The sequence below is a fragment of the Corvus cornix genome, chromosome 3 (genome assembly GCF_000738735.6).
Source record: "Corvus cornix cornix isolate S_Up_H32 chromosome 3, ASM73873v5, whole genome shotgun sequence".
Classification (NCBI taxonomy): domain Eukaryota; kingdom Metazoa; phylum Chordata; class Aves; order Passeriformes; family Corvidae; genus Corvus; species Corvus cornix.
The window spans coordinates 42159652-42178966 of record NC_047056.1 but is presented as its reverse complement, the minus strand read 5'-3'; the positions used below and the strand labels follow the sequence as shown (position 1 = coordinate 42178966).

The window sequence follows — 19315 nt, the reverse complement described above, 5'->3', positions numbered from 1 at the left end:
CAGATCACATGTGTCTGGTTTTGCCTGCAAATACCACTAATTTGGTGTGCAGGTCACGGGTTTGCTGGGTGCCACTGCTGGTACAGGCAATGCTCGCCAGGAAGAGCCAGAGCAGTGAGGACAAAGGGCTGGTTCTGTTCAGCAGAGATATTTGAGAGGTGGGACAGCTCTCCCTGTCCTTGTGTCCACCCTACTCTGCCCTGAGGTGGTTGGGAAGAATTGCTTGTCGGGGTCAGGACGACACGGGGCAGACAGTGGTCCCCTTTCCTATGCCTGTGTGCAGACTACACTGAAAGGCTTTTTAAAGTCAATTCTTTCTAAAGAAAATGCCCTTGTCCCCAATGGCTGGATAAAGATGGTAGGTTTATGATTCTAATGGATTCTTAGAGTGTGAACCTATAACATATCTTGCAGTATATTCTCTACATCCTTCCACTTACATACCCAGAGCATGACCAAACATCTTTCCCACCTATTTCAAAAAAGAACAAGACAGGAAAAGCAACCGGTAATATATCTGACTGTATTTCAAAGTTGTTGGTTGTAAACAAACTTTGTTGAAGAAATAAAATCACATGACAAGATATCAGAGTGATACTATAAATCCATTTTGTTATTGTTGCCACACTTCACATTTTTGGAACTCGGAGTTTAGCTTATGGTGTACAAAACTTGTAAAAATTTATTGCAAGCGTGCCTTTGTGTAGAACAAAACTGGTGTCACAAAAGTAGTTCCCTGTCCCATGCAGAAACACAGTTGTGTGTCTCTTACTGTGAAGAGGTCACACACCTGCGTTTCCTGAAAGACTTGGCTGTTATAAAATTGCTCTGAGAAGATTTTTAAAAAGAAAATAAAAAGAAAAAAAAAAGTAATTTGCAGTGTATACTTTACCTCTGGAATTTATGCTTTTGACAGAAATCTTTAAAATTATAAAGAATATGGAACTTTGCAACAGAACCGCAGTTGCTGATGGTGTGAGCACAGCCCAGTGGTCTTGAAAGCACTCAGCTAGCTAGGGCCCATCTTCACTTTTGGAACTGTCACTGCATTTGGTGCACACATTGAAAATAAATGAAAACAAAATGTCAAGGGGGAGACTCCTTCTCCGGAATCTCCATTGTTCCTACCGTGGTGCTTCCACAGTCGGTAGCTTCCATGCTGTGCTGACATGCAGCAGTGCTGTGACTCAAGGCTGATGACTACTGAACATGTATAGTCTAAGGAAAGGCATGGAGTGAGGCCAGGGATGTAGCTAAAGCAGGGTTTATGTTACTAAATCAGCTGAGCAGACTGGATATGCTAAACATCAGCCTTTTCTTTTAATCCAAAGGCAGCAGGAGAGAGGGGTATACATGCTGGAATGATGAGAGTTAGAAGGGATCACCTGGCTCCTCTCCCTCCATGTGTCCAACCTCTGAACTTTCCTCTGCCTTCTCAAACCCACTGTTGCCCTTGAACTCTTCCTTGTGTCAGGCCATGCTGATTAGCTTCACCTTTACAGGATCAGAGTAATCTCTGGCATAAACCTGAGTTTTGTTATCTCTAATATCACCTCCAGACCATGGGATCAAGCTATTTTTTTATTTCAGTACTGAAATGCCAGGCAAAGATTTAGCTTATATCTAGAAGAAAAAAGTAAGTCGGAAAGACCTGCAAACTGTTTTCCACCAAATGAGCAATTATATTTCTAGAGACATGCAAGTTGTTCAGCAGTCACGTTTTGCAAATGCCTTGACACAGATTATTTGAGAACAAGACCACAAAGTTACTTTGACACAAGTGGGTTGGGGTTCTGGACGGCTGAACCTAGTGTACTGTGCTTTGCTTTTCAATTTCTAGGCTTTTCGGGGGGAACTAGTGGAAATAGGTCAAAATGCTCTGAAGTCTAGAGCACACTGTAAATACTTGAAGCGTGAAAGCATTTGCCAGAGTGTTTATTTTAGAAACACAGTTGCCAGGGCTGGGAGCAAACTGCATAGGCCTGGCATCTTCCCTTCCCTAGAAAAACTTCTGAGACCAGCTTGACTATGAAGTCTGCTTGTCCAAGGAGCTTGGATTGCAAATTGCAGTCTCGTATCTCCCCAGCTTCTTTTTACAGTCAGGTCCTGCACATCATGGTCCTACAGCACGGCATGACAGTCCTCTCCCACTGGGTTCCTCACCCAGGGCCTCCAGGCATCCAAGGTTGTTCAGGTACAGCAAATGATGCTTTCGTGGGTAAGGTTTTTGCACTACACATCACATGGACCACCTTGACACCCAATCCAAGCAATTATTACTTCAAAAGAGTGATACAAAAGGGATTTACCACTTAAGGCCTTTTCGTGATACCTAACAGCTGTTCACCAAACCCATCAGAGTTAAAGGGCTTCAAAAAACAAAGCAAAACACAAAACAAATCCCCAGACCCTGTCAAAGGTCCCTGTATGCCAGCAATCCAGAGTTGAGGAATCTTACAGCCACTCCATTGGAGCAGTGGGTGTGGTGCTGCTGAAACTCTTTGGGGTCCATCTGAATCTGCTAGGGCAGCACTAATTGGGCAAAGCAGACAGCACCTTCACAGTGATTGCAATCAGAACAGGCTTCAGAAACAATACTCTGTTTCATCTGAGATTTGCAAAATAGAAGAAAGGACCAGCAAAGCAATGCTACAAAAGTAAACTGAAGGGCCAACCCTGTGTTGTCAGCTCTTCCAGACTGACCAAGAACCTGCAGGATGCTTTGGATGCGTTCTAAATGCAAGGAATGAGGGAAGCAAAGGAAAAGTGTGGGGCAGGAAGCTTCTCCAGGGCTAGATTTCCAGAGGGACAAAGCTGTCACTCAAAAGAAGAGGAAAAGATTCTTTTTACAAAGCACAACTGTTCTCAACTGTTTCCCAACAGTGAAGTGATGATACAGGCGTGCTTTGAGTTCATGATGCATCTGGAGTAAGGTAAGTTTAGGAAGAATTGTGACAAGAATGAATATATATCAAGTAGCACTGATGACAGGCTTCCTTTTGAGCAGATGATGTGATGTGTTGGTGCAAGTATCCTAGTTAACAGCAGGCCAAATATATACCTGTTTTGAGCTTAGAGTTCCTTGCCTTTATGAAACTGTGAACAGGCCTTTGACACTTGAATGTTTTTCTCAGCCAGAGATGAGCTCATTTTACAAACAACCAATCTTACATCAATCTGAGCAGGAAGAAAGTGCCATGGCAAACTCCACAACAGAGGTGGATGGAAGACTTCATATTCCATCTAAGCCTCAGTGATTTTTCTCAACTCAGTAATTATTTGTCTGAATTTCACACTGTTTACTGGACTACTGCACACCTTCAGATTTTCCATTTATCTAAGTTCCTCTAGGCTAGTTGGGCTCCTATGTTTTATCAAATTTTCTCTTACCTTTAGTGCAACTTGGTTTTGACTCGTGCCAGCCTGTATGAAGGAACCTATGCTAAGTCCCACAGCCCTTACTTGGAAATTATATTCTTTCATTTCTAGTGTGGAAAAGTGCTTTTGAACAAGAACCAAATCACTGAAAACACCAAACATGGCCTTAATCAGCAGGAGTGCAAACTCCACAGTTTCGTCACCCTTATTATCTGCGCTGTGCCTTGGTGTCTGGTAGGAAAGGAGAAGCTTTCATAAGCTAATGATGTCTCATGAGTGCTGAGGTTGTTACAGCACTTTGCAATCCTTGCTTGGAAAGTACCAGAGATGCACAGAATTATCAGAGCAGCATAATCCCCACCTCATCAGTGGAATCAGCTCTCACACGAGGGGACTAAGGCGTGGAAGAATGAGATACTGGAGGCTGCTTTCACTACTTCCCAGCTAAAGACAGACTTCTAAATAAATATTAGAAAAAAAATAACATCTTCAGAAAAAATAAAAGGTCACAGAAATACAGCTGGAGGTAAAAAATGGGAATGCTGTTTTGAGTTGCTAAATTCAATTTTCTTTAGGAATTACCTGAAGAAAACAAAGTTGTACTTCTATATATTATGTTTCCTAGACTACTTGTAACATAGAAGGGTTGGGGATAGAGAACAGAAACAGAAAATGGAGATGAGATTTCTTTAAATTGTGCCCTATTGTTAAGTGTACAGATGGGCTGAAGTAAAGAGTGGCAGAATTCCTGCAAGCCCTTGAAGTATTTTTCAACTGAGACAACAGTGGAAACCACTTCCCAGTGGCTTCTAAGCTCTAGCGAGTGCTGTATTACTCACTGGGAAAGGAAATGTTTTCCAAGAATGGATCGTGGCATGACAGACATTTCCTGAAAGTACTGTGCATAGAAGGTGGTTGGTATGTCTTACTGATGGTCTTGGTTCTTTGAAACAAAGTTTGCATACCATGAACAAGTAATTACCAGTTTTCAGAAGTACATGTCTCTGAAAATTCAATTCAGCAGGAGAGAAAGGAGCTGTGCTGTGTTCCCTTCACTATTTCAGTGTCAAACTTTTTTCCTGAAAAAGTTTAGAGCCATTCCTCTGTGATCTGGTTGGCATTTTGACTGCATTTTACCTACTGTTGAGTTCTCAGATCTCTTACCCAGATTGTCTTAAGGCTACAAACAACCCAAACTATCATTTCACAAGCTATTGCACAATTAGACACACACACACTATAACGAGCATCCTTGCACTACTTTGAGACTAATGTTTTTCCCCCTTTAATTAGGGAAAAGCTTTAATGTTACAAGCAGGTGGGGAACCAAATCTAAGTAAGCCAGTTTTCAGTAAAGGAAATAATCCTACACAGGCTGAGCTGCAGTTGACAAATTTTAGCCTTCAAAAAATTATTCTCTATCTTCCTTAATTACTTTGCCCTGGTTGTAGTAACAGAAAAAGTGCAAGATGCTTTTTCAACAAGGAGAAATCTTAACTTTCCCCAACCCTATCCACTTCCAGTCAATAAAAGGAAAAGATGAGGGGGAAGAGTCAGCTGTAGATTTAGACTACACTTTGGTGGCTTTTACTTGTTGGCTTCAAGAGCCAAAATTCAGGCATTTTGTACATATAAATATATATAAATATTTTTGCTTACTTATGGAATGTTCGTGCATGATTAGAATACCAGTTCAAAATGATGAGGGATGGTTAAGGCTAAGAAAATGAAATTCATTGCAAAGCTATAATTTTGTCTTCATTTTTCTCCTTTACAAAGGAGACTAAAGCATCTTCCCTGTAATAGTCAGCCACTGTGTAATCCCCCATCAACACCAATTCTAGGGAAAACTACTCAGGACCAAGTCCCTGAGGCAAAAAGCTAGGACCTCATGATTTGAGCTCAAGTAATCCACATAATTAACAGCATACATTAGTGAAAAATTAAATATTCTGAGGCCTCAGGCCTACTGTCACCTAAAAAAGAAAAGGCATTTTCTGTATGGGCTGGCCTAGATCCTGGCCTTTAAGCATACGTAGTTGTGTAACAATTGGCCAAGGGCTCCAGATTATCCCAGGGGCCTACAACACAGCTGGAGAGTGGTCTGCCTACTCCTCAGAAATGCCAAGTGGCTCCAAGGTGGTCTGGGAAACCATCCCATGTCTGCTGGGGCCATGGGTATCCCTGCACATACTCCAGCATGGCATGGGAGTGCAAGGAAGCAGCTACTGCTCATTTAAGCCATCCCATCAGCAAAGCTCCAGCCAGTCTTTTCCTTACTGCTCCAGTTTTAACTACCATATAAATTTATGGGATATAATAAGCTAGTAGCTACTCTTCCTGATCCAATATAGGCTGGCATTGTCTGAAGCAATGAGAACACTCTGTGAAATTTCCTGAAAAAAGAAAACTGTATGTTTCTATTGCTGAACATTTATTTTTCATGCTTCAGGCTAGCTGCTCTCTCCCTTTGAGTACTTACAAGACTGACAAGAACCAGCAATCAAACACACTCAATCAAGAGGGGTGGTATCAGTTCTCTGCAGGGCCAAGAAATTTTGAACTCATCCTTGGGTTCCTGTGCAGATTGGCATTGCCAAGGGCTACATTAATACAAACCCACCCCCTTCTTTTGTGGTTAGGAGGCCTCAGTACACAAAGTTTTGTCCTTTCTCCCATGTTTCCTGGGTGGAGACCTTGTGGACTGAGAAGTGAAAAGGATGCTTAGGAATCCTGCTGCTGTTCACTGTGCAGCTGGCAGGCAGAGCAGGGTGTGTGGGACAGGCTCCAGGCTGTAGCACAAGCAGAACCACCGTGGAGTTAGCCATCCCCTTCTCTCCTTGCAACCAGGTGAGATCTGCCTCAAGGTCTACTCCAAACAGTAAGACTTTGGTGGAAACAGAAAGGTGTCACTGCAAGGATACTCCATGGGCTACTCATTCATTTACCCCTGCTGGATTCTTCCTCTGTTGTTATTTACATGGTATGCATTTGCATGTCACAGAATGATGAAATCTGAGGAGTTTCCAAATTCGTGTTGGTTACCCTCTATTGCCTCTTGTCAGATAGACACATGTAACCTGGTTAGATTTACAGTGGTAAGTCAATCATTCACTCCATTCCTCTTGAATCAATTCGAGTCATTCTTTGGGAGTAAAGTAAAAATTTCAGGCTTAGGGTCTCTAATCAACATGGTTTTCTGCCCTGTAAGTTAATGCAATTCTGTTTGTGTCCATCACTGCTAACCTTCAGAATACAGAGTTTTTGGATGATTGAGTTGTGGACTGAAATCAATAAAGTGTAGAGGGCAGGGTATTATTTCACCTCAGTATTGATTCCCTTGTTTCAGTCATACCTCTCTCTTGGCATTGTTTTCTGAAACTCTAGCGGCTTTCAGATTCCATGAGCCCCAAAATATGGCCTTGGCCACCAGCTCACGATGATGCTTGTCCTCTACAGTGTCACTCAGAACAGAAGAACTCTTTGGGCTTGCTCTGGTTTAGCAAGGTTTAAGGTTGGTTACAATTGGACTTCTTTCCTTTTGTAAGACACAATGCTACATTATTTTGCTAAACATGTAATCTGCTTAATTGCAACTACTGTGACAAGCCCTGAACTCTACCAAAAAGAATTCCTACAGAACACCCCACAGTGATAATGGGAAACACGTGGCTATTAGTGACTTTTTTTTTCTGCCAACTGTGTGCCAAACATTCTAAAGTGGACCAAAAAGGTCTTGATAGTTACCAAAGAAAAAGCAAGAAATTATTGTTCTTAAAACCTTAACAGTCCATTACATTAGCTTTTTAAGCAACATTTAAGATACAGTTGAAATCAAGAAAAAATATAGTTGATATATTCTGATTTCTCAGCTGTACACTGACCGTGGCAGTTAAGATATGAGGCAGTATTACTTACTGGTTTACTCACTGTTAATACTTACAGTATTAATCACTGTTTGTGTATAAAATGTTTCATCCTGGTTAAAAAAGAAAATCAATGTAATATATTTGTCATTTTAAATTCACTAATGTATTTGGTTTCTCCTAATTTTTCTGTGTTCTAACTGGGATCAAATTGTTTTATGTTACATTAATAAAAGCAAAGGGGAAAAAAAAACCACAGAAAGAAAAAATCATGACTGGTCCTCAGTTGCTGGCTGCCTGCCTGTGAAGGTCGTGTTTGTCAAGATGCCTGCTGCAGTGTTCTGTGCTGGGCTGCTCCGCCTGTCCCACCGGAGGACAGCAGCGACGCCTCGTGGGATGGCAGCCGTGCTCAGCCACAGCCCACGGTGCAGCCTCATGGTGCTCGTCCCAGAATTGAGTAGCTCCAAGGAAGGTGGAGAGTTTCCTGTAATACCCATCTAGGACTGCTGAGCTGTGCCAGCTTCTGACAAGCTCTTGGCCCAAGAGGAACTTTACAAGATGACCCTGTTCAACAAATAGCACTAAGATGACGGCTAATTTATGTCTGTTTTGGGTGTACAGATTCCCACAGGGCATTCACGTATGCAATTTTGGGTCAGCTTTTCCAGTGGCACTTTCTGCACTATATGTTTACATCCAGCTGATACTAGGAACAAAGTTTGCACCTCTCTAGTGGCATCACTTGGCATTTTTGGATGACAGCACTGGTGGTGTCACACGTTCCTTGCTTTGTCGCTCCAGGTGTAGTATCTTCTGCTTTCCCTCCAGCCCCTGCCTCTGCCACCAAGAGCAAAGCATCAATGGGAGGGTGAGGTGTCCTCCAAGCCCAGGAGCTCCTTTACAAGTCTTTCACCAAACTGTGCGCGGCTGTACCTTGTCACGTGGTAGGCCTCTGACATTTTGTAGAGGATGTAGGCATTATTTATAGCGATGCTTATGGCAAACCAGAACACTTGTTGCCAGGTCTTGTTTGGTTTGTGAGAAATGAAATACCTAAAAAGCCAAGAAAGGAGAGAAAAACATTGTTCAGCCAAACAATTGCAGCTGGAATGCAAGAAATCACCCCACACAAAGACCCTGCAGTCCCAAAGGAGAAGCAGACATAGGACTGGATGCCTGGTTCAAGTATTATTTTAAGAAATTTTGTACAATGTGTTTGACAGTCATTTACAGCTGATTTGCACATTTCTGGTAGTGTGTAAAAGAACAGACCTCCTGTCTCTCAGATGCAAACTTCAGCAACACTCTCACCTCCGTATCACTCCATGTAAATAAGAGTACTGATAAAGATTCCTCGAGCTCACCCATGACAAATATCCTTGTGATGGGAGATGTAGGTCTGAATCCCTTCAATTTGTCACTAAAAAAAAGCCTCAGTCACATTACATTACAGTTTTGGGAAGCTTGCTGATGCTTCTCCTCATGTTTATTGTGAGCAAAGATGATTGCTGCTGCTGTCAACAGTAGGTGGGAGGATGTGGGGGTAGAGCCACAGCATACACTGCTGGTAGGTGGAGCACAAGGCAGAACTAGAAAGGACTGACATCTTTGTATTTAGGTTCTGACTAATTCTAGGACTGCCAGAATATTCTCTCTTCAGTCATAAGATTTCCCATTTTCCTACTTTCATTTTTTTAGCAACCATTTAAAACTACTACCTCAGCTCTTTTCTGCATTGATTTCCTCTGATCAGATCCCAATATCGTTCTCCAGCGACCACCTCCTCCTCTTTCGTATGTTCTACTGAATTCTTGCAGCCTTGCCCAGAATCGGCTTGAAAAACCTGTGCTGCTTTTTCTCTCTTCTCAATTTTTAGTTCTTGAAATCTTCTGCACCTCATTGCTATTCCCATAGCCAAGCTTCACCGCTGCTATTCTTACTCACTTCTGTTCCTCCCTGCTACATTAAGAGCTAACACGGAGGACACCAACTGGAATTCAGGAGCTAGAAGTTCTGCATTCTGCTCTCTCAGATCATGTAGATCAGCTTTACATGCACAACTGAAAGTCTTCTTTCTTCTGGCTCCAGGTGATGCAAATATCACCAGGATGGATTATCAACTAAACACCATCTACTGCTACAGGTGAAGAGCTGAGCCAGCCTGAGAGACTTGTGGGGATGGTAGACCCTTGTTGAATTCTCTATCAGTCTGCTGGCTCATCCTCCCATCACTTCTTAAAAGTAATTTATGAGATGCAAAGGACCTGTGTCTCAACATTTCTTTTTTTTTGACTGCTGGATGGGTAGATAGAGCCAAACCAATACCAGCAATGCAGTTCCTGCTTTGTGCAGAGCCAGCATCTGATCTTTGACTTAAACAGAAGTTTTGACAGAGACTCAGTGAAAGCAGCATTGGGCCCTCAGATGGAGCTCAACATGAAGAACTCAAACATTGCAGCAACAGAGAAGGTGTGAAAGAAGTACACACACACATGCACATCTTCTTACTTACTTGCTGTATTTATCATCATATTTGCAGATATAGCTAAGGTGAGCAGCAAAGGCTTCAACTGCCAGTGGGCATGGAATTTCTCCGCTTTTTCTCTTAATTATAACTCCTGCATCAATTAGAAACACAACAGTTTTAAATTGACATCATAAGTCTAGCAATTGAAAAACATGTTTTCTATATATGGCTTATGAAATAAACATTATTGACAATGTTTCCCCTAAAGCTGGAAACTTCTCTGTAACAGAGATGCTAATTTGATTTCTTTTCCCACAGGTAGTACATTGAACAAGTGGAAGGGGAAGAAGAGGGATAATTTTTCAGTTGAAAATGAAAAGACATCTTTGCCATACATTCAAAAAAAAGCACACATTGCTGTAGTCCCACAGTAGCCGCCTACAGACAGTATTAGTCTCTCCTCTTTTGGATCACAAGAAGTTGTGGTCACCTCTAGAGCAGTGACTTGCTGTTATATGCTTTGAATTCTGGAGGTTCCAAATTAGTCCCTTGACATTAAATCCTTTGCTTATCTCCACCCATGGAGGCCAAGAGCAATATTACCTTCTCTTCACTGGAGGCTGACTGACACTGAGAAGAAAATACAGTAAGGAGGAGCCAAATGTCTGAACTCAGTGAAGACAGAAATGATGCTGGTTGGTGACTGCGGTCTCTTTGAAATGAAAAGCAGCCTGGTTCCTGCTGTGGGGAGCCAGAGCTCAGAAGTACTCTTAGGTTGCTCACTGGAGCTTAGTATACATTTCTCTGCCTGCAAGTGCTGCTTCCTGTCCTGCTTGGTCATCTGGCTTGGTAACTCAGCTCATCATGGGGGATGGCCACCCTGCCTACTGCAGAAATCTGTGGTAAGGCAACAGGCATCATGCTGCAGCCACCTACCAACCACTCTTTGCACAGACAAAGATGTGGTGCTAGAGCAGGTAACTCCAAAACCAGGCCCCATTCCCTCATGTGGTCTATCTTTGACCTGGCTTTATCCAACACTACAGCAGTATTTGTAAGTCAAATGATCTCCTAAGAAACTCCCCTAGCTCTTTTCTCATTTATTGCTCCTATCCTTCTTCCCCCTTCCTGGGGAAAGCTCCATGTAGGAAGGAAGGGTGAGTAAAACAAACTTATAGCATAGGAGTCTGTTCCCTAACTTTCGACCTTTTACCCCCACAGGTTTCATTTCAATCGCCGGCTCTCCAGGGTATGGACCACCACTTACTCCATGGCTGTGGCACCCTGACTAGTGTAGTGCCCTTCTCTCTGGTACAGCACTATTTTCTCCACGTCTAGAGAAGCACAGGCTTGTTTGCATCCTTTCTCAGTACAATTCTGGGCTTTCTCATTTCTCAAGCTTTCAAGAGAACTTTCTTCGCCTTCCTTCTGCCAACTCTTTTACAATCAGCCCTAAAATGCTACTCACGTTTTGATTACAGACTTCACCATTTCATTCCTCCAGCTGGAAGTCTCATTCCATCCATTATCTCTGTCAAGCCCCCTGTGCTGTCCTAGCTGGCAGGCTCTATTTTGAAGCAAGTATGCAACACATACTAAATGTCATGTTACAGCTGAGCCATGCAGAAATTTATTTGGGGTGTTTAAAGTCTGATTTTTCCAGAATCCAAAATTATATCACCTCTGAATTGTCCAATACACTCTCCTTTCATCTCTGCCTCCTCAAGCTTGGTGTAAATGTAGCCCAAGGAGGGGGGGGGCGGGGAACCAATTGAACAAATAAATTCTTCATTACATTCATGTAATTATTATAGTGTGATTTTGATTCTTTTAATGAGTCCTACAAATATCTGGCCAGCATGAGGTAAAAAGGACTGATACACCACCAGCCTGCTGCATTAGTGCTGCAAAATCACTTGCCATCTCATCAGGGCAGGCCAGGGAAGGGCTATGTTCCTGGTACAAGTGTTATACAAAAAAAAAATCCCCTTTCTCCTCTTCCTCTCTTCTCTTTCTTCCCCTTCTCTTCCTTTGGAGGATTTGTATGTCCTTTGCAATTTGCTTTGTATTCATAATCTTTAAAAGAATGCATTGAGGTGGCAGAACCATATACTCCCTATCACTTTCTATTATATTCCCCATAACATTCCCCTGTTTTGAGAATATAAATAGCTTTATAGGCATATTATTTTTAGCCTTTCCAAGCTTGTTTTGTAGCCATAACCCACCTTCCCCGGAAAGACAACTGCCAGAGCTGGGTCATTCCTAGCTGCAGGTCTCTGTGGCATGTGGTCCCGAGCCAGCTGACTCATCAGTACATCCGATGAGCCACTTCCCCTCCTGGTCCTCCCCCAGCACTGCTGTGTTCCCATCCCTGGCAGCACTCCAGGGAACACACCACCTGCACTGCAGCCACAGCTTGCCTTTGCTTCCATGTTGGAAAGCGTGCTGACTGTTAGCCTCCATCCTGTCACCATAGAAAGGCATCAGCTTTTGGGTTTGGGGTTCTTTTAAACCTTTTTCCTTTTCAATTTAAATTTTTAAGCTGTATGCTCATCGAGCAAAGCTTGGGAAATACTACCTCAAATGAAACAAGCCAAAAGACAAAGGTTTACATGTTTGTTTCCTCAAAACACTTATTCTAAACCTATCAAGAATCATGCTTTTTTAAAAATGGGAGTCTCATTAATACAAGCACTTGCATCCATCTTGGCAAACCCTGAGATTTCATAACAATATAAAAGAAGGGGCATTGCATGATCCAAGTGCTATATGGCTTTTTATCAGGACTTTGATTTCTTACAGTTCTTTGTCAGAATTGCCAATATTCAGCATTGTGCAAGGTCTGATGATTGAGGTCTTACCATCGGGGTCCTCTGGCCCCATCCCCAATCTCACCATACTTGGACACAACCTCCTCGCTGTAGTCTCAAAAAGGACACATGGAAATGGTAAGTTGAAACCCTAAGCTTACCCATCCTGAAATATGCTTTTTAACATTATGCTTCTTTCCCCCGACTTTCCAATTTTGGGCCAATCTCACAAGCTTTTTCAGGAAACTAGACTGTCACCCGTCACCCATCACTGCAGCTTCTCCTGGAGTAAGAACCACACAGGGACTCTTACAACTGCTTCATACAATTATGATGGTTCCACAACACCTTCCACCTTCTCACAAGTCACTTATGAGATGCTAACATGCCATTTGCAGCTCTTTATTCCTTGCATATGTGGCCCAAGGTTTGTTTTCTACTCTTAGTTATTGACTGTTTAGCTTCTACGTAGAGCTAGTGAAGAGCACCTGTGAAAGTTCTTCTCAGAAAGAAGCTACTTCTTAAAAAGATCTTGGGTTCAATAGTTTTTTGCTGAAGATGTTATTCTGGTCTTCCTACTGTGCAGCAAGTGAGGTTGCTGCCTGCTCCATCCTGCTACATATGAAAGGTAGTAAAGACTGCGGTTATTTCTGGAACACAATAATGGAGATGCTGGGGAAGTGGGCATCAGATCTAGAGTGAAAAAAACAAAATGCAGCCTTGTCCCACAGATGGGGAGATTTGGGCCAGCACATAGATGACCTGCTTTAGAATAAGGTAACTTTTTATTCTATGGGTGTCCCAATCTCTTTTGAATTCTCAGTTCCTCTGTAATACAAGCACAAGGAAAAATTAAAGCTTAAGGGCAATTAAAAATCCAACTGGATTTTGTTCCAGGCAGAAACTACATACTTGATAGATAAGTAAGCAGGACACTTTTACAAGACTAAAGAAATGAGACCCATCCTTGAATATCTGACATGATGCATTATGACATGCTGGTTTAAAACATCCATAATGAATAACCTGCTACATCTAAGAACAGTATTCACAGATCTGCTCTGACAAGTGTATTGCCCTCCTGGTGCCTCTGGCCTGGGATTTGCACTCCAAGTACAGGCAAGATTTCCCTTCTTGACTTTCCTTTAAATTGCAATAAATAGCTAATGATTAGCTATGTCCACCTCTTTTCTCATCCTAAGTGTTCTTCTGACCATCTCTTACCTTATGTTTTTACTGTTTTCTCTTCGTGGCCTCCTCCAGCCTGTACACATTTACACTCAGCCAAGTGCAAACACACACTGTGCATCACCAGACAATCCCACTGGCAGCAGTCTCTGTTCAACTACCCCGCGTGGGTTTTAACTCCCTTTGTCCCTACCTCCTCTCCCATCTAACATGTGCTCAGCAGATCTGTGCTCCAGGCCTGCCTCAAGGAACATTTCTTGAGGTTTCTCCTCTTCCTCCTCTATATTTACATGCCTTAGAGGAGACTGGTGGTCCAGCTTCTCTCAAGTTGGTTTGAACTATCTTTGCTGCACTGACTTTACAAGTGCCAAATCAGAGGCAAGCAATCTGGTCTCTTGCCTTCCCACCAAGCTTCCATCTGTTCCCAGGTCCCTGCTAGAGATTCTTTGCCCAGCATCACTCTTTAGGAAGCCAGTCTCTGTTTTCTGCTGTGATTCACAGTGAACTATGTCAACTGTCCCAGCCAGCATTTGGTGAGCAACGAGCTGGGAAAGTCTTGTCCATCACACACAGAAGTCATAATCAGTGGACGTTAAACTACTTCACACACACCATCCACAATCCCATCTATGCCAAAACAGACCCAAGGTCAATCACAAGCACAACAGCTCACAACTCCATGTGCTGCTTTTAAAGGAGGCTGCCAGCACAGTCTGCTTTTGCTCCCCTTTTTAACAGGGCAGTTAACACTGATGTTTACAAACAGAGTAGTTTTCTAATATTTATGAATTATAACCATATTCTCTATGCTAGTCTAAAGGAAACAAGTAGTAGTTTGTAGTGATAACTCTTGTCCAGTTAGTGCTGCCAAATAATCTAAATCCACCAACAACCACAAGGAAAATAGCACAAATCCTGATGGTGAAAGCCCCTCATGGGGAACTACACTGCTCCAGAGACTGGCTTCAGCAGGGTCTCCAAAGTGTCATACTTCCTTCACATACGTATTTTCAGCATTTGTGCTCAGACATCAATCCATCTGAATCACCAAGTCCTCACTCTGCTGGGATGCCCAGCACAATTCCTCAGGATCAGCCATGCTTTGCTAAGGCAATGAGCCTTCTGGCAAGGCACTGAACACACTAAGTCAGCTTTCTCAGTTTACCATACAGTAATTCTAAGCCTTAAATTTGCTTCTGTAATCCGCACACACATGTGAGAGTAGCTTGGGATTCAGAAAATGAGTGTAGAAGTTGCCTTTGAATTGATGGCATTATATTTAAATGTTTCTTTTATTTTCATTTTTCTCTGGCAGTTATACATAAATCTGAATAATAAAAATTGTAAGAAACTGAAAAAAAACATTCTCACAAAAAAACTAATTTCAAGAAGTTAGTTAGTCATATTGCATTTTATAGAAGTTTCCAAAGGTTCTTCAAACCACCTGGATACCTTCAAAAAAGAAAATATTTCAGTAACAAGAAGCTCTCTGTAATTATTTGAACTATCCAGATTATCTGTTTTGCTTTCTTCTCATCGACTGGTAAAAATCAATTTAACATACAACAGGAAACCTTAATCATATTTACTTCTGGCAAAAAGATACTTGTTTGTGACTAAGTTTTTACTAGCTAAGAAAAATTAATTGTAGGATCTGCTTGGAGTTCAAAGTACATTATTATTAATTTTTCTGTAGCCGCAATCCTACAAGATGCTTTGCAAATGGGGCTAATATTGTCTTCTGCAATAATTATCTTCCCTTCTCTGACCATCAGCAAAGATATAATCTTTATACCTGAAAGGATAGTGCCTCCACCAGCTCAGGCAAGGAGGCTGCATTAGCAGTAGGCTTTTAACCTTTGTATGGGAAAAAAGAATAGCTGTACAAAGACACAAAAGGGAAGTAATCACTACAGCTACTGTTTATCTAGTATGTATGATCAGTTACAATCATGCTCTTTGTTCAGGCTTAATATCAATCTCAGTGACTCATTTTGGCTTGTGATATAAAGCATGTGCACTTTGGAGATGAGAACTAGGAATATTGCTTACCTTGTTGAACTGGAGAATAGGCGTTGGTCAGAAAACGAAAGTGCCCTTTATTGTACCAGCAGATCAATGACATGTTTCCCTTCATTCTTATTCTGTACTGTCCTCTGGACTGTGGAGTTTCAGAATTGTTCAGCATGGATGGAGGTAGGCCTGTGCAGTCACTCTTCCTGGTGCTCAGCAACCCACAGCAGTAAATCTCTGCAAGTGAACAAACACATCCCCTATCAGCAAGCCATTGCATGGACCCAGACAGCAAAACCAGCAGAGCAAGCCTGAATGACCTCTGAAAGAACTTGCCCTACAACCTTCTAGTCCAACAGATATGGCAGCCAACCGGTTTTATTTTGTAATACCAAAGATTTGTGTCCTACATGAATGTCTCTGGAAACAGACAAGTGCAGAAAGTCTGCTCTCTTGTTGAAATATACTGACGCCTCCTGCACCATCATGATGAAACAACAGGAAAAATAATCCTGGGTATTTTCCAAGCTATAACACCTACGATCTGTGTTTAACATTACAACATGTTTAAAATTGGTCTCAAAAACCTCCCAGTGGTGATATGCATTATGGGACAAATCAGAATTTATGATCCAAGAGAGTCTTTGATGTTTAACTAAAAGAATAAATTGTGGAGGGAATAGGGACGTAGGGAAAGCTATAGCATCTCTGATGTTAACCAAAATAAATTCTCCTACATGACTCCTATGATGCTTTTAGACACATTAGTTTAATCTACTGTTTCACTGTGCTGCCACATTCTTCATTTTTAGCTCAATATTCCTTGCACATGCATCATCTGCTAAGGAAATGCTGCTTAAGCAACTAAAAACCACTGAAACCACTGGTTGATTTAAAAAATGCGTATGCCAGAAGGATGGAGAAGATAGAAATACAAGTTCACTGAAAACTGATTTTAGGGCAAGGAGAAAAACCACACAGTGCCCTACCTGAGCGAGCACTGATCTTGTCCTGCACAGACACCAGAGGCTCTGCAGGAGACAGTCTGCTGCTCAGAGCCTCTTGGCCTTTTCATATGTGAAAGAGGCAATGAATAAAATCTAACACCACAAAACACATCTCAATACAGCCAGGTGGGCACAAACAAGGTTTGGAAACAACACTAATAACAATGCTTGAATTTTTCATGAGGCTGTGAAATAGCAGCAGCCTGTTTCTGTTAGTCCAAGAGAAGCAGATCTTCTCAATCCAATTTTTCTGTGACTCAAAGAAATCTTGGATGGAAAATTCCATGGTCTCCCTTAGTTTTGTGTTAACCCATCTGAGTGGAAAAAACCAGTGGGCATGGAAGCAGCTGACATCTGTGCACATCTTGTGGGGGTTTAAAGCTCATCTGTCAGCTAAGTCTGCTTGATCAAATTTTTCATCGTGCTGAATTTTGCATGATATCCTTACAGTGAAAATGCAAAGTCAGAATGCAGTGTCTGGCCTCCCCTAAACATGTTACCTCTGTTCTTGGGTTTCCATAAACATGTTACCTCTGTTCTTGGGTTTCCGTTTAAGTGGCTCTTCTGTCTCTGTCTTTCTGGAAGCACCTAAGCTCTTGAGTGCAGGTGCAGCCTTTGTCCTTGGTTCATATAGTGACTGGCATGCTGAGCATCCCCTCAACAGCTCACAGACACTACAGGAATACTAATAAATTAATTTCATATACTCATGCATTGGTCCAGTTGCTGTGGGCAGATCTACAAGGAGCTATGCCTCTTCCATCAGAAATTTCAGCCACTGATGGGAGAAGAAGGGTCAACCAACACAGTAATGGGAAAACTTCATTCTCAAGGGGGAAACCTGTACTCCACTGGTTATTTCTAATGAATTAATCAGTCCCTGGAAATCCATAAGTTCCTTCCACAAAAGACAATGAGAAAAGCCTGATGGTAACAGGCTTACAATCACTATAGAGGGAACTGCACCTCCAGTGGAAAGCTGATTTTTTATTTTTTCTTTTTAAAAATTTCTTCTGTTGCTAAGAGGTACCCAAACTGTGTAGGTCATGTAGCTGAAAACTTTGCCATTAACATAGCAAGCTTTCATAAAGCTTTCTTCTAGCGAATATTAAGATCTTCCTGCTTTGATAACAAGCAAACCTGTGAAGATTTTTCTTAGCCACCCAGAGTTTATTATTCATTGAAATGTGATACATTTTCCAGGAGGCTGCAATGGAATAAAACCAAGCTAATAACTACATTGTTGTGCTAGAGCTTCAAAACAGCAACAGCCATCTCTGAGATCCCATAATAATTAGTTGTAGCCTTTCCTTTTATTGTAGCAATAAGCCTGCAGAAAGCTTCCAGCAGATGTTCCACTCCTCATGCAGAATAATGGGAACCATTTTCTCTCTAAGGAACACAACATGTTGCCTTCCTGCTGTACAGCCTAGAAAAGTGCAGCACTTCTGCAGATTTACTAGCATCTCTCATCATGGATGACACCCTTAATCTACTGTAGAGGTTTTTAAAACCACCCAGTTACTATAGCAATAGAAGCAATAAAAATTACACCCATCTGGCTCAATGAAGTTTTTGTGTGTAATTAAATCAGAATCACAACAGGTGTTTGATACACACACAGGAGTCAGTGGAAACAGCTTGTTCACTGGTCTTCTTAAACTGTAGGTGCAATATAAACGAATACACCTAAGGTAGTTTAGCAAAGAAGAGGAAATGTAGTGTAGTCACCCAAAACTCATTCCCAGAGTCTCCAGCCTCCAGACAGCTTGTGCTGAAGCCTGTTTCACCACATCTTCGCTACCACAGTTTGCAAAGGCCATCAGGCTCGAGCTAATTCAGGCAAAAATACACATTCTGCAATCACGTATTCTGCATGAAACACTGGGTCAAGTCAGAGCCAGGAAACGGGGCGGGGGAGGGGGCAAGGCGGCTGTTGTGGGGAGAAGTGAGCTTGCTTTGGTCATTGTGCTGGAATTGCAGGATCCTGCAAACCTTGTGGGAATGCCATGGTCAACCAGGCTGGCATCTCTTGCAGCTTTGCCAACACCAGCCCCTCTGCAGAGCAGAGCCAGCTGCTCCTGCTGGTTCACAACATGCAGAAGGGACTTTCAGGGATCATGTTTAAGGCAAGCATGGAACACAGGGCTTTAGGAGGTTTTGTCCTCTATAAAGGACAATACTAATGCTTAGAGAGGGAAAAAGGGATGTGCACTATGAATGAATGTCACAGCAAATAGCAGTGATAGCTGTCTGCTCACAGAACAGAGAATCTGGGGCATTTCAGTGCAGGTTTCCAGTTCTATTCAGAGGCCAGAGAAAGAAATTCTTTATATGTCCTCTGAAAAATAAAAAAGAGATCTATTCAGGGTTTTGATTTTGAAAAAGATCAAAGTGTTCTATCTTATTTTCTGAAGTTTTCTCAGTTCTTGGTATCCTCATATAAGCCTTAGAATTATGTTCACCGACATCCCTTTGTATTACAAGGCACATCATTGTCTGCGGTGGTACAGTGAAGGTGCTACACCACAGGCTCCCAATAAAGAGCATTGTGTTTTTAACAATAATGCATGTGTGGGCTAG

The 19315-nt window shown here is 42.1% G+C and overlaps 1 protein-coding gene across 1 annotated transcript in view; it reads right to left on the bottom strand.

Moving 5' to 3' along the window:
- Positions 1-503: 503 nt before the first annotated feature.
- Positions 504-19315, bottom strand: part of PGBD5 (piggyBac transposable element derived 5) — a 72230-nt gene continuing 53418 nt past the window's right edge. The window contains 3 exon segments of the mRNA XM_039568691.1: positions 504-8297; positions 9757-9862; positions 15765-15962. Of these exon segments, the coding sequence (XP_039424625.1) occupies positions 8102-8297; positions 9757-9862; positions 15765-15962 (500 nt within the window). The 3' untranslated portion in view covers positions 504-8101.